This window comes from Ovis canadensis, chromosome 18, assembly GCF_042477335.2.
Source record: "Ovis canadensis isolate MfBH-ARS-UI-01 breed Bighorn chromosome 18, ARS-UI_OviCan_v2, whole genome shotgun sequence".
Taxonomy (NCBI): Eukaryota; Metazoa; Chordata; class Mammalia; order Artiodactyla; family Bovidae; genus Ovis; species Ovis canadensis.
In genome coordinates, this window is record NC_091262.1 from 27,419,856 (window position 1) to 27,445,217 (window position 25,362).

Here is a 25,362-nt window from a genome sequence, read left to right on the forward strand (position 1 = left end):
ACACAACTTGAAATCAACTATACCTCAATTAAATATAAACGAATAAGCTATTGAGAAAGTAGCATTGACATATATACATTATTGTGTGTAAACCAGATAGCTAGTGAGAACCTGCTGCATGGCACAGGGAGCTCAGCTGGTGCTCTGTGATGCCTGGAGGGTGGGGCGGGGGTGGAAGGGAGGGGGTATATGTGCACATATAACTGATTCACGCTATTGTGCAGCAGAGACTAATGTAACATTGTAAAGCAATTATCCTCCGATTAAAACAGCAAAAATGATGACAAACAGTAAACAAACAAGCTACAGAATAATACCTGGAATATGCATAAAAACCCAGGAGCATATACAAGAAACTAATAATAGTATTTACCTAATGGGCAGAGTCGTGGACTGAACAGCGGGGGAACAGGAGAGAGTAATGGAGAGGAGGAGCTCCCACTCCCTCCTGTTTATACTTCCTGGTTCTTGAGCCACACAAATGTACCATCTATTCAAAAAAATTTAAAAACTCCAGAAGAAGAAGAGCACAGGCACTGAAAATTCTACTCTTGTTCTACATCCAGCCATTAATTTAAATTGAGAAATGTCTCTATTCACATGCAATGATGGGGATAAATAATTACAATAAAGCTGTAGACCATAAAAATAGAAAAATGACTCTCTCGAAGCTAGGATTCATTTTCCCATTGATGGAGGAAATCATTAGCATGCTATTTTGACAGCTCATATTACACGTACAAAATATTCCTCAGTAGTGTTTCTGAAGTATCTGGCAAATAAAGTTGTTTTTGTTTGGGCTTTTTCCCTCTGTGTTCAATACTGAGGGATCAATTCTACTAATTGCACAAGTAAAACTAATCTCTAGGTTGAAAATGACATTTCTAAAATGGCAACCCACACCAGTACTCTTGCCTGGAAAATTCCATGGATGGAGGAGCCTGGTGGACTACAGTCCGTGGGATTGCAAAGAGTCGGACACGACTGAGCAACTTCACTGACTTCACTAAGGGGACAGACAAGGGGGTGATGATGTTCTTTGTATTTCGAGCCTGTGAAAACTTGAATGCTTCTTTCTCAACATCCTGAAATACTGATTTGGTTTTCTTTCTGAGATGTATTCAGGCACGAGGACAAAAGGGCTTCGCTGGCGGCGCAGTGGTAAAGAATCCACCTGCCAACACAGGACACGTAGGTTCGATCCCTGGGTTGGGAAGATCCCCGGAGGAGGGCATGACAACCCACTCCAGCGTTCTTGCCTGGGAAACCCCATGGACAGAGGAGCCTGACGGGCTACAGTCCATGGGGTCTCAAAGAGTCGAACAGGACTTAGCGACTAAACAACAGCAAGCAGGAACTGATGGCAATTTCTACGAAAGGTAGGACCTGAGTCCTGTAGTTTAGAAGGGGGTCAGGGCGAGTGCCGACACGCGCAGCGTCCTCCCCTGCTTCTTCCTGATGCCCCAGGTGGCAGAGGCCCAAGACAGTACAATAGCTGGCACGTCTTCCTTTGAATGGTAACACACTCCCACGTGTCCTAGACTTTCACGGGATCTTTTTACGATTCAGCGAAGTTCCTCAGACCTTCTGCTGTCATTTATTACTGTCTTTTTGCAGCTTAGAATCTCTTCACCTCACTAGCCCAACCCCAGCCAGTATTTCCAGGTGAAGACCTCAGAGCCTGTCACAAAGAGCATCAGCAGCAACCCATGTGCCTCTAGGCAGAGGGGAAATCGGAACACTGCAAGAAGAAACGCACTAGCTTGTTCCCTGGCAGGGTCACTGGCTGAAGGATAATGGTCATGGAGGAAACTCTGCGATGAAAGCGAGACCTCTGTCCACCCTTCGCCCCGGTAACCTGCAATGGTCTCCTGCCGAGGGGCGGGGAAAGGGCTGCATTTTGGGGAGCACCAGGCTCACTCCCTGCTCCAGCATCCCGAGGGGGAGGTGTGGGCAGAGCCCAGGGGAGGGATGGAGCTGCAGCTCAGAGGGATATCAGGCCCCTCCCTCTAGATTCTCCTCTTCCCTAACTCCGAACCAAAGCTCTGCCTGAGTCACCAGGTTCAAGCCTCCCCATCATCCTGTGCTCACACTCACGCTCACACTCGGGCATGGCATCTTATCCTCCAGGCAAACACCCACGCATTCCCTGTGGATGAAGGCCAGCCCTGAGACACGCCGGCCGTCCTGAACAGGGAGCCCCCTGCACGCATCCAAGATGGGGTAGCCACATCCCCTCCCTGCCATAGCACCTACTCGAGCTCTGTTCAAACCTGTGCTCGATAAATCCCTGTGGCCTGGAGCGGGGCACAGATGAGTCGCCTATCCTTAGCCCCCCACAAGCTGCTGTGCCGGACTTGTACTGACTTTGAACATTCCGCTGGTGGCTGATAGAAGCCTTTTTCTAAGTCAATTATTCAGTACATCAGAAGGATACAACTTCCAGCAGTCAATCAGCAGCTCCCAACATGCTTTCTGTTGGAATAATTACTTCTGGGAGTGAAAGGGGCAGAAACAATCTGGACAATATATTCCTGCCAAAGGAAGCTTAGAAAATTAAGTTGCCATCTTTTCCATCACCACTCCTGGGCACGTGCAATGAGAATTAGAGATTGTATATTAAATGCAATTCTGGAAACTTCCATTGCTATCACTCAAGGAGAAATGAGATCAGACAACAAAACACAAAACCTCAAACCAGGGCAGGAAGGAAAGTCTGATATCAGGAAACCGCTAACACGAACCATATCTCCTAACAATCAGAGTGATTTTGTCGGTGATTTATTCATGTCTAATTGAGTTAGGGGGGATTTTCACAGGTCTGGATGGAAGCTGTCAAGTGGGGAGAGACGAGCACAGATGAGGTGTTTGGTATTGGAATCTACAGTGGCCAGCCTACCTGCCTGCCAGCTGTGGTATTAGCACCTGAGTCTCCCTGAGGCACGCTGAGGTTGGCACAGTTGCCAACCAGGCATGCAAAAGCCCAGGGCCTTTATCAGAGCCGTGGCTAACACTGGGAGTGCAAGGGTCCACAGCAGAACCTCATTTCTGGATGTGGGTGCCTAGTGATGGGCAAGTGATGGAGATGCAGGCGAACATGGGCCAGCCGGTCTGGTGGAGCAGGGATAGAGGTGCTGAGGCTTCTGCGGGGAACGGTGGGGGTGGGGGGTGGTCAGAGCAGCCTCGGAAGCAGTGAGGAGGTGCGAGGAGGCTTCTCAGCTGTGGATAAGGATGTGTTAAGGACTGTCAAGGGCTTAGGGGAAGACCTGCCCTGATAAACAGCATGCACAGAGGTCCAGAGGTAAAAGAGAGCTGGGCACGCAGGGGGCACCCCAAGAAGTCCGAGTGTGTCAGTGGTTCTTCAAGATGGGTGTGGAGTGGGGGGCTGAGGTTGGAGAGGCAGCAGGGTCAGAGCGTGAAGGTACAGGATTCCAACCGTGGTGCGCACATATGGAGAGCTCCTTTCAGCTGGCGGAAAAGGCAGGCATACTAAAGAGAGAAGTCAGAGGGCCGGGGAAGACAGTGAGACTGCTGTCCAGCAGACCCTGCATTCCAACGCCGGCGCCACCGCCATCTATGTGACCTTGGGCAAGGATTCCTCTGTAATCAGGGGATAACACGTTCTTCCAAGGTTGTTGTGAGGATGAGTGAGATAATACACACGGGGCCGGGGGTACGGGTGACAGAATGGCTGTGCCCACACTGGGAGCGGACTCCAGCGGATGCAGGTGGAAAAATACAGAAGGGGGAAAGAGGGATGAAGAAACCTCTAGCTTGAGGAAGAGTTTTCGGAGGGAGCATGCAGACAAGAAGGGGAGAGGAAGAGGGAGTAAACATCTCAGGAATATAATCCACCCTTTTGGCATTTTCTCAAAATATTTGAAAGCATTTTGAAATTGCTTTTTGCTCCTTTTTGCTTGATGGCCTGAGATTCCTCTGACCTGGGACCACGAGTGACCTGTGAAAGGCCCTGTCACCTGGCCCACACAGGCTCTCAGAGGAGCTTGCCAGTGTTGCAAGTTTCAGGGTCGTGGTTATTTTTAGGGCTGAACTTTCACAAAAGCCCCTTTCCAGGGTACACATAGCTCTGTGACCCTAAAGCCCTTGTCCACCCACTGGAAGACAAGGCATCCAGAGGCCAGCCTCTGTGGGGAGAGTGTAACTCCCACCCCAGCCCCGGGACTTTCTCATTCTCTGCCTTGTAATTGCAGGGGGTATCACCTCTCTGCATCACCTGCACCCTGGCAGACAATATGAGGCCTCTGGTGCTGTGAAGAAGAGGCAGGTGTCTGGGGAATAAACCATGTATGTCCAGACGGAATCAGAGATGCTTGCCCTCTGTTGATAATTGCATTCCACAGCTTGCTGCTTCAGCAGCCAGAAGCAAACCTGGGCCTGATTAAGCTCTTATTCAATAAGCCTCTCGTCCAGGGAAGAACAGGAGACACACATTTTTTAGACCTTTTTTTGGTCAGAGAATGCTCTGGAATAGACTGCTTTGGTCTCAGGACACTAGCCTATACTGAGTCAATGTCATTCTTATCACAGCACAGTAACCAAACTTGATTTATAGTATAGCTTTTAGATATTAAAGAGTTAATGAAATTGTTGTCATGAAAAAAAAATAGCTTGTACTTTTATTTTAACCATTTTCAAGGTCCCATCTCTTTTTAAAAATTCATTTCTACCCACTTAAGGAAACTGCCTTATCATCTACTTTAAAAAAAATCAGTCCTTGCCCCCTCCACCCGAGGGTGATTTATTTTCTCTGTATAAAAATGTTAATAACTGGCCAAGGATCTAAATGTTAAATGTAAGGAAAAATGAGGTCTTTGGAAATGAAAACAAATGATACAGTTTTCTTCCTTCAATGAAATAGCTGCTCCCAAAAGACACACAATAAGCAAAGGGGAGAAACAAATGATATCAGCTCTAAGTTCCTTGAAAGCAGCCACTCAAGCCTTCTTGTGTTTCTTTCCATCTCTGCATCTCCAGACATTTACAGAACACTTGTGGGCGCCAGGGCTCACTTAGGAAACTCACAGGTCAGGGCAGATGACAAACCCTTTTAACAGATCACTGCAGTGAAACGAGAAAGGTGCCTCCAGGAGAGACAGGTACCAAGACTGCAGAGGCAAGAAGCTCAAAGATAAAGGAGGGCAGGGATGGCTTCACAGAGGAGGGGGCATTTGAGTAGGGTATTGATGGATGAGTAGGAGTTGTCAGACTGGAGGAGGAAGTAGGAAAAGACCCAAGTTGTATGGGGAAAGCGGAATACCCAACCTGAAAGCAAGCACAGCTGCAGAGCATGGCAGAGGACAGACATGTGCTGAAGATAGAAACCCGATTCAGTGCCTAGACGTTATCTTCTAACTGACCAGAAAGGGTCCGGTGCAGTGCTACTTAGGAACTGAACAACTGGCAGTCCAGTGGTTAGGACTCTGTGCTTTCAGCCCCTAGTCTGGGAACTAAGATCCTGCCAGCCATTGGCATGGCTGAAAACAAAGCAAAACAGTGAAATTCATTCCAGGATGCAAGGATGGCCCAATATTAGGAGATATATTCATACATCATGCTATGGACAGCAAGGAGCCCAAACCATCAACACTAAACATTCACTGGAAGGACTGATGCTGAAGCTCCAATACTTTGACCACCTGATGCGAAGAGCCAACTCATTGGAAAAGACCCTGATGTTGGGAAAGATTGAAGGCCAGAGGAGAAGGGGACAGCAGAGGATGAGATGGCTGGGTAGCATTATTGACCCAATGGACGTGATACGAACACAATCTGGGAGATAGTGAAGGACAGGGAAGCCTGGTGTGCTGCCGTGCATGGGTCCAAAAAGTCAGGCATGACTGAGCAACTGAACAACATGCAATATTACAGAAATCATTCTGGCTACAACGGAGAAGACAGACCAGCAGGGGCCCATCCTGAGTTGCGAGGCCAGGGAGGCAACTACCACACTGGTCTAAGTGAAAGAAGAGGAGGGCCTGCAGCAGGGCAGTGGAGTGTGGATGCAGAAGGGCAGGTACAAGGCGGGGTCAGCAGGACTAGGGGACCAGTCCCATAGTCTCAGGTTTTCATGCAGAGAATGTGGAAAGTTGCATGCAGGTTGAGAGTCAACTGTATAATTCATGTTGAGAAGGAAAAACCCCCAAACAAACACAAGAACAAAAAAGCAAACGGAAAGAAATGATAGTGGCAAGATGGAAAAAGGTGGGAGGCATCTAGCTGAGAAGATAAAGGCAAAGGGAATCGAGTAGAGAAGATGCTGAATTAGCATTGCATAGTCTCAGGTATGGAAGAGGTCTTCCCTGATAAATGGTTCCAACCTTTCTTTACATACTTCTGTTGATGGGGAACTCATTACCTGTGGTGTCATCCTGTTCCTAGCTTTGAACCATAATCTTTTCCTCTGGCTCCATACAGCTTCCTTTGAATTTTTACTCTCTGTTAAAATTGCTCAGTGACACTTTTTGGAAACCTATTTGATTTAGCGCAAAGCAGCTGGATGGCCTGGCAGGCCTCCTATCCTTCTGATGGAGAACTCTCCACCAGAGCAGGGCAGAGGCTGAGACAGTTCACAAGGCAGGGACATAAGCCACAGGACACATGTGGTTGCCCACTCTTGCGCCTGACCTGGGGTTTTAAGCTACTCCGGCTGGCTGTGCTCCCCTGCCCCATCCCATCCCGTCAGAAAATCAGCAATACCGTGCTGCTGCAGCCAGCAAAGCAGGCAGACAGGTAGGTGATGCCGTCTGCCCCGCACACTGGAGTGAAGGAATCGGTTTGGCATTCACAGTTTTTATTGCAGGACGAGTAGGGGTCCAGGGCCGAGCCAGGTGTTGAGCTGGAAAAGAGAGGAGAGGTGGAATCCATCAGAGTAAGGCCATCTTCTTCTGGATCCCCATGGACAGCCCCCTGCCCTCTGGGGTCACAGTGGCCACCGTGGCCAGGGTGTGCAGGGAAGGAAGGGTGCTGGTGTCTGGACTGTGCATGGATACACAGAGGATGCCTGGGCCAGTGCGCTTCCTTCCTGCCTGTCTGACCCCGCAGGGTGGCAGACGAGCCTGGCTCAGTATGACTTAAGGTCAGGAGGAAGCCTGGTGGCCTGCTCGGGGGAGACTGGTGTGGAGAGGAACTGGTATCCTGCGGGCCAGCCATGCTGCAGCCCTGATGCTCCAGACTGGACTCCCAGAGGCTCGTGTAGAAGAAGGACCAGCCGTTGGTACTGGACATATAAGGACTCTCCATAATGCCCTCTAAGGACAAGCCTGATTCAGCTTCAGTTCAAAGTCTTAGGATAATAGACAGGAAATGAGATGTCCTGTAAGAGCTAAATTCCGTCCTTTCTTCCCTCCCTTCTCTCCTCCTCCCCAACCCCACACTTAACATGGGTTGGACCCTGCGACTACTATGTGAGTCTGATGATAGCTTCTTATTGTTTAGGAACTGCTGAAGTCTCTTCTATTTCACAGACTTCCCTGGTGGCTCAGACTGTAAGAATCCACCCGCAATGCAGGAGACCTGGGTTTGACCCCTGGGTTGGGAAGATCTCCTGGAGAAGGAAATGGCAAGCCATTCCAGCATTCTTGCCTGGAGAATCCCCATGAACAGAGGAGCCTGGAAGGCTGTAATCCTTGGGGTGGCAAAGAGTCGGACACACACACTTCTCTCTTGTATTATAAGCTGAATTTTAAAATCAAACCTATTTTTAATTTTCTATCTTCACCTCATTCCTAAAATCAAATGCCAAAAATAGGCACCTGAATCCTCTGGGGAGTGAGCGTCTACCTGTCTCCCCAGTGCTCCCCTGGCCGTGCTGGGAGACAGCCTTTAAGTGGAATTCTGTCCTCCCCACCCAGAAGGTTCACATATATCCTTCAACACTGGACGGAAGATGCAGAGGCATCATCAACTTCCGGGTCAGGGTCACTAGGGACGAAGCAGGCTCCATTAACTGACCCCGGAGAGAGGGTCTTGGTATCCCTGGGCAGGCAGGGGATGGTGGGGCAGGGGTGTGTGTGTGTGTGTGTGTGGGTGTGTGTGTGTGGGTGTGTGTGACCTTTCTGAGACTTACGAGTTTCCATAGGGAACAGTAACCCCAGCCACAGGGCCCGTGTCACAGCCCAGGAAGAGGAAGGAGACGTAGCAAGCGGTGGACACCAGGTTGACGAGCATGGCCATCCGAATGGCCCCGAGGGCAGACAGGCTGAGTTTCTTCACCAGGAGACCGCCCAGGAAGATGCCCAGACAGGCACATGGGATCGCAGTCATCCCTGGAGCAGAGCAGAGGGGCGGGAACCGTTAGCCAGGGGAGCAGGGCCAGTCAACACAGGCCCCTGAGGCTGGGCCCTGCGTGAACAGAATCCCCCGTGACAATACCGTGGTGCCACTTCCTCCCCTGTACCCCGACGTCTCTGCTAACAGCCTCATTTCTACCTTCAAGGAGCCCACAGATAATTGGTGGGGACACAGACACGTTAAAAACTCACAGTGATGAGGCATGTAAGTCATACACCCTCATGCTAAGCGGGGAACCCTCATGGGAAACAGCCCCAGCTGGTGCGAGAACAACCGACAGACAGGGCAGATGGGCTGAGAAACACACGTGTGTGTTAGCAATGTGCCCTCTGTGTGTTTCCCAGGCGGTGTGGGAAAGGGGGCTCAAGATCATTTGGGGATTTTCTCTTCTTCAGGCAAAGAAGGGTCTGGAGGTTGTTTAAACAGAGGCCTCAGAACTCACCAACCTACAGAGAGACAGTGTTTTAACCATCCCTGCAACTTCTCAGGACGTAGCGTTGATCAAATCAATACATTTTGTAGCTCCTGGTGAGTAATTGGCATACATTTTTATCCCCCTCCCCAATACCTTCTTAGAAACAGAGCTATCTGCAAGGCAGCAGGACCAAAAACCTGCTATTTCTGATTCTCAGAGACTCAGGGCATCTTAGGAGGACCAAAGGATCCTAGGAGTTCCAATCTCTTGTTTGGTTTTGTTCTTATTCATTTCATCTAAACTCAGCTTTAAATTACTGCATGTCATTTATCCACCATGTAGACTGTGTATGGCCAATTTTCCAGTTTAGGCTGCCTCTTGCTTGCCAATCAACAGACCTCTAGGTCAATTGACTACATCAATCAGCTGGTATGTGCTACAGGAATGCAAATTAATTTTAATATTCGGGTGAGAAAAGCATAATCAGGGAGGCTGAGCTCTGCAAAGAAAATAGCACAAGTCAGATTTTAAGAAAAACACAGCATTTTGTATTATTTGACATTCTTGGGTTGTCTGCGCTCGGTTCTTTCTCATCCTGGTACAGACACGATCTTCAGGACCTCACCCCTACTTGCCTGTCTCTCCTCCATGCCATAGTGACTCCCCAACCACACCCAATTCAATTCTCTCCCCCCGGAACAGACCAAATCCATTCAAGCCCCTAGTCTCTGCACTTGCTGATTCTTCTTCTACGACATTCTGTTGCTGTTTTAGTTGCTAAGTCATGTCTGACTCCTTGCGACCCTATGGACTGTAGCCCGCCAGGCTCCTCTGTCCATGGGATTCTCCAGGCAACAATACTGGAGTGGGTTGCCATTCCCTTCTCCAAGGGATCTTCCAACCCAGGGATCAAACTTGCGTCCCCTGCATTGGCAGGCGAATTCTTTACCGCTGAGCCAGCAGGGGAGCTCCCAGAACATTCTTCCCCTGTGCCTCTACCTGGCTGGGCCCTATCCTCACAGGGAGCCCGGGCCACCCCACCTAGAGCAATCCAGCAGCCTATCTGAGGTTCCTTAGTGTTTCCTGCCACGTTTTATTGTTTGCATGGCTCTCCTCATTATGTGAAGCTGCCTCGGACATTTCTGGTTTTCTGGTTTCTTGTTTTCTCTCCCCCTCCTAAGATGCAGCTTCCCTAAGGACCGTTCCATCCTGTTCAGCCCTGGTTCCCTGTGCCTGGGCACTTGGGAACTATTTTCTGGATGAACGAAAGAGTGAGCAGATTGGATCTGTGTCAGTGAACATCGATGACCACAGCCCATGCCCGGAGAGCAGGCTGCGTTCCGTTCCATTTTCTATCAAAGGCGGCAGGGAGCAGCCCCTGGTGATGATGGTAACTATGGCAATAACAGGCTTTGGGCACCTTCTCTCCAAGCCATCATCCACCTCCCCTCTCCCTCCCTGATGTGTATGAAGCCTTAGCATGCGGGCGGTTATCAGAACTTCCCCCAAAACTCCATCCTCATTACCTTAACCTATGCAGATTGAGTCCCTTTTATCTTCATGCATAAATCAAGGCCATCAGCCCTTAATCATCTGTGCTGCTCTTTTCGGAACTCTGCCCCATCTACTGATGACTTTGCGGGTGGGCCAGAGACAGTGCTGATGGCCTGGGATGACGGCAGGGGACTCCTCCCTGAGGTCTACGGGAGCTACTGATGAAGGCCTCTGGGGCACGCGCCTTGCCTTAGGCTTTCGCGGCCTCTCTCTGTCCCCTCAGGGCCCCCTGTCAGCCCCTCCTGCAGCCAACACTCCAGATGCCACGGGAAGGGCACCGGGAGAGGGCACATGTCCTGCCTGCCTGGACTGCCAGACAGACGGACAGACTGACAGACGGCCACCAGGCTGCCTCTCCCCGGGCCACGTGCCCTAACAGACAGACTCACTGAGACAGAGACAGATGCAGGAAAGCGAGGTTGAGTTTTTCCTTCTGCCCTGAAGACTATTGCTTTGTTGATGGGAAACTCTAGGAATCTGTTCTGAACTAGAACAGAGCCCCAGCTTTGAAGCAAATGTGATCAAAATGTAAGAAGCTGCAGTCAAGAAATCAGGGAGTGAGAAAGAAAGTCTTTGGGTGCTGGAGGGCTAAACCGAAGAGATCGTAGGTATAACGGAGAAGTTATAACTATAACTACAGAGACACTATTTTTTTAAGTATACATTTATTTATTTTAATTGGAGGCTAATTACTTTACAATATTGTATCGGTTTTGCCATACATCAACATGAATCCGCCACGGGTGTACACGTGTTCCCCTTCCTGAACCCCCTCCCACCTCCTTCCTGGTACCATCCCTCTGGGTCTACAGAGACACTTTTTACCCTATCTCTGTCAGATGGGTACTAAGGGCTAACTGCATTTTGCTAATATCTCTTGGAAGAAAATACTTATAAAACAGTGGATGGTAAAGAGCTATTAGTAAGAAAAAGAAAAACATCAGCCTTGTGTGCTCTGGCAGCCCCCAGGGAGAGGGGCTGGGGTCTGGCCACATCCTTGTTGGTAAGGTTTTAATTTTTTTTTTTTTAACTTGATATGTTATGTTCTGTGACGTGCACAAGATTAAGGGAACACTGATGACTTGTTGCATCTGTACATACCCCCGTATTAAAACATTTCCAGCAGCCTCAGGGGTTCCCTGCTGTCCTCATTCACCCAAAGTCCAAGAGTAACTATCATTCTGGCCTCTGTTACTTTCATTACTTTTTCCATTACGAAAGTGTTTATTTTCCTTCTTGGGGCTGCACTGGGCCTCCGCTGCCGCGTGGCCGTTCTCCAGCTGCAGAGAGTGGGAGGTGCTCCCTGGCTGCAGCGTGCAGGCTTCTCACTGCAGCGGCTCCCCTGGAGCAGATCACAGGCTCTGGGTTCACAAGCTTCCCTAGTTGCGGCCCCAGGGCTCTAGAGTGTGGCCTCAGCAGCTGTGGTGCATGAGCAATCTTCCCGGACCAGGGATCAAACCCAGGTCCCCTGCATCTTCAGGTGGATTCTTATCCATTGTACCAACGGGGAAGTCCAACTTTTCCCTTTCTAACTCTTACTAATATGATTCTTTTGAGTCTGACATCTTTTGACTGTCCCAGATCCATCCACATTGAGGTATATATACAAGCTCTTGCTTTCTCATGCTGTGTGGCAGGCCACTGTATGAATATTCTATAATTTATTTACCCATTCTACTAACTGATAGATATTTGGACTGTTTCCAGTTTGGGAGTTTATGCATAAAGCTGTTTTAGATGCTGTTACCTATGTGTATATACATATGTTTAGTTGTGAAGTCATGTCCGACTACTGTGACCCCATGGACTGTAGCCTGCCAGGCTCCTCTGTCCATGAGATTCTACCAGGCAAGAATACTGGAGTGGGTTGCCATTTCCTTCTCCAGGGGATCTTCCCAACCCAGGAATTGAATCCAGCTCTCCTGCAAGGAAGGCAGATTCTCTCCCAACTGAGCTATGAGGGAAGCCCTACTGTTACCTAAGCCTATATAAATAAGTGGATCTAAACACTCATTTCTGTTGGATTCTGCCCAGAAGTGGAATGCTGGATCCCAGAGTAAGCATATGCTTTCAGCTTTCGTAGGCACTGCCAAAGAACTTTTCTCACCAGCAGCACACGAGAGTTTCAGTGGCTCCACCTTCTCAACAACACTTGGTGCTGCTGTCTGGTGGACGTGTACTAGCATTTCATTGTTCACGTGTGTTTTCCTGGTGAGTCATCTTGGGTCAGTACCCTCACATGGGTTTACTGGCCAGTGTGTGAAGGACACATTAAAGGAGAAGATCAGAAAATATCACCTTGCCCATTCCTCTCAGGACATGATCTACTCCTGCTTCAGTCCAGTTCAGTTCAGTCGCTCAGTCGTGTTCGACTCTTTGAGACCCCATGAATTGCAGCACGCCAGGCCTCCCTGTCCATCGCCAACTCCCGGAGTCACTCAGACTCACGTCCATCGAGTCGGTAATGCCATCCAGCCATCTCATCCTCTATCGTCCCCTTCTCCTCCTGCCCCCTATCCATCCCAGCATCAGGGTCTTTTCCAATGAGTCAACTCTTTGCGTGAGGTGGCCAAAGTACTGGAATTTCAGCTTTAGCATCAGTCCTTCCAAAGAAATCCCAGGACTGGTCTCCTTTAGGATGGACTGGTTGGATTTCTTTGCAGTCCAAGGGACTCTCAAGAGTCTTCTCCAACAGCACAGTTCAAAAGCATCAATTCTTCAGCACTCAGCTTTCTTCACAATCCAACTCTCACATCCATACATGACCACAGGAAAAAACAGCCTTGACTAGATGGACCTTTGTTGGCAAAGTAACGTCTCTGCTTTTCAATATGCTATCTAGGTTGGTCATAACTTTTCTTCCAAGGAGTAAGCGTCTTTTAATTTCATGGCTGCAATCACAATCTGCAGTGATTTTGGAGCCCCCCAAAATAAAGTCTGACACTGTTTCCACTGTTTCCCCATCTATTTCCCCTGAAGTGATGGGACTAGATGCCATGATCTTCATTTTCTGAATGGTGAGCTTTAAGCCAACTTCTTCACTCTCCTCTTTCACTTTCATCAAGAGGCTTTGTAGTTCCTCTTCACTTTCTGTCATAAGGGCGGTGTCATCTGCATATCTGAGGTTCTTGATATTTCTCCCGGCAATCTTGATTCCAGCTTGTGCTTCTTCCAGCCCAGCGTTTCTCATGATGTACTTTGCATCAGTTCAGTTCAGTTCAGTTCAGTCGCTCAGTCGCGTCCGACTCTTTGTGACCCCATGAATCGCAGGACGCCAGGCCTCCCTGTCCATCACCATCTCCCGGAGTTCACTCAGACTCACATCCATCGAGTCCGTGATGCCATCCAGCCATCTCATCCTCGGTCGTCCCCTTCTCCTCCTGCCCCCAATCCCTCCCAGCCTCAGAGTCTTTTCCAATGAGTCAACTCTTCACATGAGGTGGCCAAAGTACTGGAGCTTCAGCTTTAGCATCATTCCCTCCAAAGAAATCCCAGGGCTGATCTCCTTCATAGAAGTGAAATAACTAGTATGACAATATACAGCCTTGACGTACTCCTTTTCCTCTTTGGAACCAGTCTGTTGTTCCATGTCCAGTTCTAACTGTTGCTTCCTGACCTACAAATAGGTTTCTCAAGAGGCAGGTTAGGTGGTCTGGTATTTCCATCTCTTTCAGAATTTTCCACAGTTTATTGTGAACCACACAGTGAAAGGCTTTGGCAGTCAAGAAAGCAGAAATAGATGTTTTTCTGGAACTCTCTTGCTTTTTCCATGATCCAGCAGATGTTGGCAATTTGATCTCTGGTTCCTCTGCCTTTTCTAAAACCAGCTTGAACATCAGGGAGTTCATGGTTCACGATTTGCTGAACCCTGGCTTGGAAAATTTTGAGCATTACCTTACTCGTAATGAGATGAGTGCAATTGTGCGGTAGTTTGAGCATTCTTTGGTATTGCCTTTCTTTGGGATTGGAATGAAAACTGACCTTTTCCAGTCCTGTGGCCACTGCTGAGTTTTCCAAATTTGCTGGCATATTGAGTGCAGCACTTTCATAGCGTCATCTTTCAGGATTTGAAACAGCTCCTCTGGAATTCCATCACCACCACTAGCTTTGTTCGTAGTGATGCTTTCTAAGGCCCACTTGTCTTCACATTCTAGGATGTCTGGCTCTAGGTGAGTGATCACACCTTTGTGATTATTTGGGTCGTGAAGATCTTTTTTGTACAGTTCTTCTGTGTATTCTTGCCAATATCTTCTGCTTCTGTTAGGTCCATACCATTTCTGTCCTTTATCGAGCCCATCTTTGCATGAAATGTTTCCTTGGTATCTCTAATTTTCTTGAAGAGATCTCTAGTCATTCCCATTCTGTTGTTTTCCTCTATTTTTTGCATTGATCGCTGAGGAAGGCTTTCTTATCTCTTCTTGCTATTCTCTGGAACTCTGCATTCAGATGCTTATATCTTTCCTTTTCTCCTTTGCTTTTCACTTCTCTTCTTTTCACAGCTATTTGTAAGGCCTCCCCAGACAGCCATTTTGCTTTTTCGCATTTCTTTTCCATGGGGATGGTCTTGATCCCTGTCTCCTGTACAATGTCATGATCCTCTGTCCATAGTTCATCAGGCACTCTATCTATCAGATCTAGTCCCTTAAATCTATTTCTCACTTCCTCTGTATAATCATAAGGGATTTGATTTAGGTCATACCTGAATGGTCTAGTGGTTTTCCCTACTTTCCAGAAGATAATTCCATGGGGAGGGCACGTTCTCAACGTTCAGACTGGAATGTCACATTCTCAGGGGTCATCCTCATATCTTTCCTTCTGTGCACTTTCTGAAACAGATGAGCTCTTCCATCAGACGCTGTCTACTGCATTCCCTCTCTTTTCCGCACATCACCTCTGCTGGCTCTTTCCCCTCTGCTTAGATACCTGCTCAAGTCCTTCCTGCCACAATAGCAACTGTGTCTTAGCAACAGTACCGTTACTCCAATCCCTTGATGGCAACACACATCACCCACTATGTCTCCACTCCTCCTTCCACTGCTAAGCTTGGGAAAGCGTCCTGCAGTCACTAGCTATTCTTTGCCTCCTGTGGGCTGCTCCTCACACCATAGCACGGGCTTACCTGCTGCAGCTTCAAGGACACAGCCCTGACATTGGCTGAAAGACATCCTGCTTATTGAAGGGACCCAAGGCATGTGAGAAGGCAATGGCACCCCACTCCAGTACTCTCACCTGGAGAATCCCATGGATGGAGGAGCCTGGTGGGCTGCAGTCCATGGGGTTGCTAGGAGTCGGAGACGACTGAGCGACTTCACTTTCACTTTTCCTTTCTTGCATTGGAGAAGGAAATGGCAACCCACTCCAGTGTTCTTGCCTGGAGAATCCCAGGGACAGGGGAGCCTGGTGGGCTGCTGTCTATGGGGACGCACAGAGTCGGACACGACTGAAGCGACTCAGCAGCAGCAGGGCATGTGAGGCTGCATCACATGTGGACACTCTCACTGCTGATGGCTTCTTTCTTGGAGTCATCTCTTCCTTGACACCCCGTGACCCACGAGTTCTTCCAGGAGATGCTTCTATGCCTCTCTATTTCCTCACGGGTGGTTTCACTCTTCTATTTCTACACAATATCCTTCTGTAAACTGCACTCCCGTGTCCTCAGTGACCGTGCACACACTGATGTGGTCCACACCTCCTCCTCCAGTCCCAGCCACGCACAGGACATCACGTGGATACATCATGGCCACCTCACACCCAGCAACTTCACGTCTGAACTCACCGCCTTCCCTACAGATCTGATTCTTTTCTGCTACTTTCAGCCTTCACAAATGGTACCGCCCCCTGTCTGAGCCAGAAACCTGGAAGTCATTCTTGACCCTTCCCTCTGCTTGTGCTGTGAGATCACGTTCCCTATCAGGTATTAGCAATCCTGCTTCTCATGCGCGGAAACTGGTTCTCTTTAGCAGGCCAACTCCAAAGGACTGGAGGCAGATGTCTGTGGTTTACTGTTGAGAAGACTGGTAAGGCCACACTTGAGCTTGGGGAGAAGGAGTGTTATGATCCATTTTATATCTGCCATGGGCACAAAAATGGAGGCGAGCAAATGGCTTCTAACCTCTATATCTGTTGACCATGGGTTTCACGTTGCCGAGAATATTCTTGCTTTTTTACGCTCCTGAGCAAAGCCTATGGGGTTGGCCAAAAAGTTCACTTGGGTTTTTCCATCACATCTTATGGACAGAATGATCTTTTTGGTCAACCCAGTACTAATCTTTCAAGATCCATCTTGATTCCCCTCTTTGTTCATCACATCTTCCCCCTAATTCTCCAGTTTACACCAATTTATGGCCTTCCTGGCCTGTCACAATGCTTCCTATGCACATTTTATATTTTAGCTCTTTATTACCATGTACTTTAAGCAACTGCTTCAAGCGGGTGAATCTTACTCCAAGAAAACACTCTGAAATTCTTCTGCACACAGACCACATGCATATTCTGCGGCAGGAGCAGCACGGTCTGACTGGTCCGTCAATGCTCATGGTATTCCAAGCACGGGCAGCCTCCCTGTGCAGGGCGGGGGCCGGTGGGTGACACAGACTCACCTAGCAGCTGGTTGGCAGAAGAGGTGGTGAGGTTAAACTGCTGCTCCAGATACTTTCCCAAGAAGGCAGCAAAGCCAGCCACCACTGCAATCTCCATGCAGGCGGCCAGGATGATACAGGTAAACACGGGGTTTGAGAGCAGGTGCTTGGTGACCTTGGGGATCACTGCAGGGAGAGAAGCAGATGACCAAGGTCATAGATACTGCATTCCCAGGCCTTCTGCCCCTGAGGTCCCACTTTGACCCATCCCAGTAAACAGCACCAGGAGTCGGTAAACAGTACCTGGTTGCTCAGGCCGAGGCCTATAACCTGTAAGTCAGCCATAATTGTGAAAACTCTGGCTTCAAAATACACGCTAATATTTTGTCAACTAAACTGAAAACTACTAAAGCAGGAAAAACCACACAATGTCTTTTTTTTTTTTTTAACAGCACACTGGAAACACTATTTTATAAGCCTTCCAAAAATTTTTATTTCTATCCAACATATAGAAAGAGGCATTTGGGGTTTGTTTCATAAAAGGTAAAATATAACTTAATCATATATTATAAATGCATTAATTATGTTATATCAGTATATCTAAGTTATATACAGATATATTATATTTTATTTTCTTGGGCTCTGAAATCACTGTGGACGACTGCAGCCATGAAATTTAATGCAGCTTGCTCCTTGGAAGAAAAGCTATAACAAACCTAGACAGTATATTAAAAAGCAGAAACATCACTTTGCCGACAAGGTCCATATAGTCAAAGCTATGGTTTTTCTAGTAGTCACATATGGATGTGAGAGTTGGACCATAAAGAAGGCTGAGTACTGAAGAATTGATGCTTTCTAATTGTGGTCCCGGAGAAGACTCTTGAGAGTCCCTTGGATTGCCAAGAGGTCAATCCAGTTAATTCTAAAGGAAATCAAACTTGAATATTCATTGGAAAAACTGATGCTAAAGCTGGACCTCCAGTACTTTGGCCACCTGATGCTAAGAGCTGACTCATTGGAAAAGACCCTGATGCTGAGAAAGACTGAAGGCAGGAGGAGAAGGGGATGAGAGGATGAGATGGTTGGATGGCATCACTGACTCAGTGGACACGAGTTTGAGTAAATTCCAGGAGACGGTGACAAACAGGGAAGTCGGATGTGTTACAGTCCATGAGGCTGCAGGGAGTTGGACATGACTTAGTGGCTGAACAGTGACAAAGTGGATATATCAATATACCTGTGATAAATATTTATAACTGCACGTGCTGAGAAAATATAATCTTCCTTTTAACTCATTTTATTTTTTTATTTTGCATTGGAGTATAGTTGATTTAAAATACTGTGTTAGTTTCAAATGTACAGCAGTGATTCAGTTACACATATACATGTATCTATCCTTTTAAAGATACATTTAATCTTAACAGTTTCAAGAAAAATGCAATGTTAGTGTATGCATGTGCTTTTCTTAGTCACTCAGTCGTGTCCAATTCTTTGTGACCCCATGGACTGTAGTCCCCCAGGCTCCTCTGTCCATGGAATTTCCCAGGCAAGAATGCTGGAGTGGGTTGCCGTTTCCTACTCCAGTGAATATTCCCAACCCAGGAGTTGAACCTGAGTCTCTTGCATCTCCTGTGATGGCAGACAGATTCTTTACTACTATGCCACCCAGGAAGCCCCGTGTATGTATATGCATATATATATATATGTGTGTGTGCGGGTGTATTTCACATATATGTGTGTGTATGTATGTGTATATATATAATCCAACCTCTGTCCTGCCCTTCCTTCTTACAACCTTAGGTACCTGGCCAAGCTTCCATGATCTCTCATGTGGGGAAAACCAGGGTCTTCTTTACTATTTTTACTCCTGATCTAATACAGCCCTTCCCTATACAGTAGCCAGTGGGACCAGCTCTAATTATTTTCCTATTCAGAACTCCAGAATGGCCCAAATCCACACGTGGCATGATGGTCCACTGTCTGCCCCTCAGCTGTCTGATCACACTTCTGATCACGCTCCATCCTCACTCTGGCCCCACTGCAGCTGGACCTGGTCCCCCCCACCCAGGTCTGTGCACTGGGGGGTCTTCCCTCCATTAGGATGTGCTGGTCCCAGATCTTTGCTCCATCTGTTCCTCCTTCCTCCAGTGGTCTTTCCTCATCACTCAAGGCAACCTAGAAGCTGCCCTGGTGCTCAGGGTTCAAATGAGGATTAATGGTAGGCAAAAATACTTCGTGGCTTGTTTACCACTTTAATTACCAATGGAACTGAAGCATGTTTTTGTTGAGCTGGTTCATTTCAATCTTATTGTATTATACTCTGTTTTTTAAGCATGTGGTTTCATAAACCACTAGGATTTCACGTTAATTCTGTGCTTTCACAAGTGAGAGATTTGGTATTCTTAAAATCCTTTGAAAGTAATTACGTTATTTGGATATTTTCAGCCATTAGAATCCTTGGTACAGGGTCTTTGACCAGATCTCTTCAGCTGCAGAGTGATGACATGTCCTGGCAGTATGCAAGGGAGTCTGGGGATACCAGGACACACCCATCGTTCACATATTTATGCTATTATTTAGATGTACACTTAGTAAAAAAAAAAAAGTTAAATAAAACTGATAAATCAAGGGTTTGGTCTCATGGCTACAATAACTGAAGATGATGCTAGGTTAAAACAAGTAGGTTTAGGACTTCCCTAGTGGTCCAGTGGTTAAGAATCTCCCTGCCAATGCAGGGGACATGGGCTCAATCCCTGGTCTGGGAAGATCCCACAGACTGTGGAGCAACTAAGCCTGTGTACCGTAACTACTGAGCCCACGCTCCAGAGCCCCTGCTCTGCAAAGACAGAAGCCATCGCAATGAGAAGCTATGTATCACAATAAAGAGTCACCCCTGCTCGCCGCAACTAGAAGAAAAACAAATAGATTTACAGTTACTTAAAGAGAAGTCATGTAAATAATGGTACAGCTGGTAAGGAGGTAAGGCAGAAATGGGTAAAAGTGGTATACCAGTGACAAGTTAGGGGACCACTGTTCTCTAATCATAATGATGTCGAGCACTTGCCACATGGTATACTCGATCCCACCTGTGTGAACAGAAAAAGACAGAGTCCCAGATGAAGCAGGTACCATCCCAAGGCTAGGAAAAACCAATCAGGGCCCATGGTCACACAAAATAAGCCGGTGAGCTGAGTCTAGCACTGCTCACCAAGGTGATGAATTAGCCAGCTGTCCTAAAGAGGAGCGCTAATTACACAGGCGCAATCTCGTCTCCTAGGAGACAAAGCCTCTAAATGGCCCAACTAATTAGAATAAAATAATAACAGAAGATACAAAAGTTTTTAATAATGTTAACAGACATGCTCAATTAATCAAAACGACAGAACAATGGGTCAGAAACTGGCAGATACACACAACTTAAAACTTATCATTTCTGGGAAAGATACCAAGTTTCAAAAATGAAAATCTATATATGAGACAGGGACTTAAGCAGCCTTTGACATAATGAAAGGAACTTAGTTATTGGAATGGACTGAGCTAAATGATTGGAGGCGCAGGATCACCCTGCACTGAGCAATCCAATTCTATATTCCAGCCAAGAAGCAATCAGACGATAACCGGAGCTGGTGGCCTCAGCGGCTCTGCAGGGGTTTCAGAAAGTGAAGTCACTCAGTCGTGTCCAGCTCTTTGCGATCCCATGGACTCCTCCATCCGCTTGCTTCTCCAGGCAAGAATACTGGAGTGGGTTGCCATTTCCTTCTCCAGAGGATCTTCCCAACCCAGGGATTCAACCTGGGTCTCCCACGTTGCAGGCAGATGCTTTGCCCTCTGAGAAACTACTAAAACCTTAGGAAGGCAACGCTTGGACTAAAAAAATGCATGCACACGCATGCACAAAATAAAACAAAAACTTTAAAAAGGGTGTTGTTGGTTCAGTTGTGTCCGACTCTTTGCTGCCCCGTGGACTTAAATCACCAGCCTCCCATGCCTATGGAATTTTCCAGGCAAGAATACCGGAGTGGGTTGCCATTTCCTACCCTAGGGGATCTTCCCAACCCAGGGATCAAACCTGCATCTCTTCTATCTCCTGCATTGGCAGGTGGATTCTTTGCCACTAGCATCACCTGGGAAGCCCTTTAAAAATAGTATGAATAAGAATGAAGATAAGGGAAAACAGCTCTGAATCCATGGTATCCATGCAGCTACTTTATTCACAAACCTACTTTATTGCAATTGCACAGGCCTTTATGAGTGTGTTTTGTTCACCTTTTATATGATTTCAAACATTTATAATAATCTTTTTTCAAAATGTCATTTTGAATAATTGTCTAGAAGAGGTTACATTTAAAATCTGTGTTTAAATGTTGGAAAGTTTCCCTTTGTTAAATCCACATTATTGAGTATTGTACAACTATTTAGAGCAATGTTGACTGTGTAATGTTTAAAAATGTGCACTGTTCAACAAATATAAAAGATGAATACGCTGGGCATAAACAGAAGGTAATGAGGTAAGTATATGTCTTCATGAACAAAAACCCCTGGGATGTTAAGACTCCATCATCATAAATCACTGCTAACGAGTGAAGGCTGGTTTAACACATTGTGATGGTACAATGCATCTGTGACAAGGGATGGGTTGATTATGTCACGAAGTACCAAGCCTCACAGAGAGTGGTATGGATTACCTGAACCACCACAGTGCTTCCTTGTAATAAATGAATTTGAAAGCCCCCAGCTGTTCATGTTTTGGCAGGTAATAACACTGTTGCTCCATCACTGTAGTCTTTTGGCATTAAGGTATCTAAACTCTGGAAATACTGTTGACAATCAGTAGGCAGGTTGGTGACATTCTAGGAAAACCATCCTTTGCCATATCTTTATTGGAGGCTTCACTTTCCCTGTTACTGTGAAGATTCTTTAGATCTGGGAACTTCCAAAGAAAAAGCACCACAGCCACACTTGTTCACAAATACTGCCATTGAGCTGACACCATCAATATCCAACTGTGTTCTCTGGCTCAAAAATGACACCAATGAGAATGCAAGTTTGATCACATTATCTATTTGTTGTTGTTCACTTGCAAAGTCGTGTGCAACTCTTTGTGACTCCATTGACTGAAGTACACCAGGCTTCCCTGTCCTTCACCATCTCCTGGAGCTTGCTCAAACTCATGTCCTTTGAGTCAGCAATGCCATCCAATCATCTCATCCTCTGTCGTCCCCTTCTCCTCCTGCCTTCAATCTTTCCCAGCATCAGGGTCTTTTCCAAAGAGTCGGCCCTCCACATCAGGTGGCCAAGATATTGGAGCTTCAGCATCAGTCCTTCCAGTGAATATTTCAGGACTGATTTCCTTTAGGATTGACTGGTTTGATCTCCTTGCAGTCCAAGGGACTCTAAAGAGCCTTCTTCAGCACCACAGTTTGAAAGCATCAATTCTTTGGTGCTCAACCTTCTTTATGATCCAAGTCTCACATCCATACATGACTACTGGAAAGATCATAGCTTTAACTAGACAGATCTTTGTCAGCAAAGTGATGTCTCTGCTTTTTAATACTTGGTCTAGCTTTACTTCCAAGGAGCAAGTGTCTTTTAATTTAGTGGCTGCAGTCACTGTCCACAGTGATTTTGGAGCCCAAGAAAATAAACTCTGTCACTGTTTCCACGGTTTCCCCGTCTATTTGCCATGACATGATGGGACCAGATGCCATGATCTTAGTTTTCTGAATGTTGAGTTTTAAGCCAACTTTCTCACAGCCTTCCTATTTTGTTTTTCTTGACCATGGCCATTATGGTTTACCTGGGGACAAGGAGGGCGCTTCTCAACAAAGACAGCTCCAGCTAATAGAACACTTTCATACTTCAGCAAGCATTTTAATTATTCCAGAGATAACTCCATTTCAGTAGGAAGGATTTCTTGTCAAGATAGGAGCCTGCCTGCTTTTGTCTTAATATCAAATGACTAATTTTGCCTTGGATTAGATGTGAAAATCATTAAGTTTGAGAATTATCTAACTGGAGGCCCAGGGAAGACTGAGTGGGATGTATTTGCATAAAGGACAATCTTTTTTTCCCCGTCTACCTGACCGACTTGCCTCCAGAAATGACAGCTTCCTCTCATGTTCGGCTATTTTCCTCCTAGGTTCTTCCTCCCTTTCTGGGCTTTATTGCAATGACCTGTAGTGTTCGCAAAGAAGATTCCCTTTAAAAGGCTCAGTCTACCCTACAGAGCCCCAACTTAAGGGGTATTAATTAGCTTGATCTTAGGGCTATTCCCAGTCTTCCAAGCTTTTTCATGCAAATGGAGTGTCAAGCCCACAAAACTTGTAACTTTCCAAGGTAGCAGCTGCTAATGAGGTGGCCTAGACTGGTGAACCGAGGCCACACCAGGCTGCCAAACACCTACAGACTCCTGCAGCCATTTGCCTCCCACCTTCTGATTTAGCCTCAGAGGTTTGGAGCTGGCATGGGAGGCAGGTGGGCCTGTATCACGCAGCTTCACAGCTGGGGAAACCTTTTCACCTCTCATCAGGAGCTGAGTGCTGCTACTGGTGGAATGATTCAAAGCTAGGAAGGGTGGCAGGGGAGCCCTCTGCAGGGAAGACAAGTTTTCCACAGCTAGGCTTTGACCACCTGATGCGAGGAGCCGACTCACTGGAGAAGACCCTGATGCTGGGAAAGACGGAGGGCAAGAGGAGAAAGAGGCGACAGAGGATGAGGACATGGATGTGAATTTGAGCAAACTCTGGGAGGTAGTGAAGGACAGCGAAGCCTGGCGTGCTGCAGTCCATGGGGTCACAAAGTATCGGACCTGACTTAGCAGTGGAACAGCAACAAGAACAGGCTTGGGAAGGCAGTCCTGTGGGACAGTAGTCCCTAACTCTTTCAGCACCAGGGACCCGTTTCATGGAAGACAATTTTTCCTGGGTTGGGGGTGGGGGATGGTTTCAGGATGATTCAGGAACATTACACTTTCGTGTGCTTTATTTCTATTATATCAGCTCTACCTCAGATCATCAGGCATTAGATCCTGGAGGTTGGGGACCCCCTACTCTACGATGGAGTTTCCTAGAAACCTGTGGGTCCTGCAGGAGGGAGAAAGGCAGATTTGGAGAAGGCTTGAGGATTCACCCTGGCAGAACATGTCCTGTGTGCCAAGTACCAGTCTAACTGCTTACACGCCCACTTGCATGAGTCTCACGACAAAATTACATTCCTGGGATGACTGTGTTTTACTTACTCAGTTGTGTCCAACTCTGCAACCCCTGGACTATAGCCCACCAGGCTCCTCTCTCCACAGGATTCTCAAGGCAAGAATAGCGGATTAGGTAGCCATTCCCTCCTCGAAGGGATCTTCCAAACTCAGGGACTGAACCCAGGTCTCCTGCATTGTAGGCAGATTATTTACCATCTGAGCTACCAGGGAAGCCCTCTTGGTAGGATTAAAATCCTCCATTTACAGATAAGAAGACAGTGGTCCCTTGGCTAGGGGAGCAAAGCAGAAACTCAAACCCTGGCACCTGCTGCCACACAGCCTGCTTAGAACCACTGTGCCATTCTGGTCTGGGTTCTGAGAGGTGCTGATGTTGGCCTGAGGTCTAAGCAGGTACTCTGCCTCTAGTAACCAAAGTGTGGCTTAATTATCAGAGTAAAGAATAATAATTATAAAAAATTCCCACTGTGCTTAGGAAAAATGGCCAGATGTGACACGACTAAGGGCTTAGTGCATGTCGTTTACAAAGAGCAGAAGGGGAAAAGGGATGGACGTGCATGCTAAGTCACTTCAGTCATGTCCGATTCTTTGTGACCCCATGGACTGTAGCCCGCTAGCCTCCTCTGTCCGTGGGATTGTCCAGGCAAGAACACTGGATTGGGCTGCAGCCCTCTCCAGGGGATCTTCCTGACACAGGGATTGAACCCACGTCTCTTATGTCTCCTGCATTGGCAGGTGGGTTCTTTACCATTAGTACCACCTGGGGAGCCTCAGAAAAGGGAAGGACAGAGGGGTGAAAGAAAGGCAGGACTGGAGAGCCTACAGAAGAGCCCTGTACCACAGAAAAGGTTTCACTGAATGAAGCTGCATAAAATAATGGCTAAAAGCCTGGTCTAAGGAGCGGGGTCGCTGGGATTAGAACTCTGGCTTCAAGGCTGAGTAGGTGTGTGACCTGAGTACATCACTCCATCCCACGGATTGCCACAACCATGAAATGAGACTGGCTGCCTATAAAGCATGTTGCCCAGGGACTTCCCTGGTGGTCCAGGGGCTAAGACTCCACACTCCCAATGCAGGGGGCCTGGGTTCGATCTCTGGTCATGGAACTGGATTCCACATGCCACAACTAGGAGAATTTGCATGCAGCAATTAGATCAGACAGGACACAAGAAAGATGGAAGATCCTGTGTGCTGCAACAAATACCTAGAGCAGCCAAAAAAAAAACAAAAGGCATGTTACCCAGTGCTTCTAGAATGCAGCTAAGAGTCTGATAGGCTTAATGGCAAGGATTTAC

The 25,362-nt window shown here is 47.3% G+C and overlaps 1 protein-coding gene across 7 annotated transcripts in view; it reads right to left on the reverse strand.

The window, feature by feature from the left end:
• Positions 1-25,362, reverse strand: part of SLCO3A1 (solute carrier organic anion transporter family member 3A1) — a 402,740-nt gene that overhangs the window by 58,445 nt on the left and 318,933 nt on the right. For all 7 annotated transcript variants that reach the window (XM_069559256.1, XM_069559257.1, XM_069559255.1 and 4 more), the window contains 3 exons: positions 16,879-17,043; positions 8,087-8,285; positions 6,718-6,856 (listed from right to left, as the gene is read on the reverse strand). In XM_069559256.1, the coding sequence (XP_069415357.1) occupies positions 6,718-6,856; positions 8,087-8,285; positions 16,879-17,043 (503 nt within the window). The remainder of the gene's footprint in view (positions 1-6,717; positions 6,857-8,086; positions 8,286-16,878; positions 17,044-25,362) is intronic.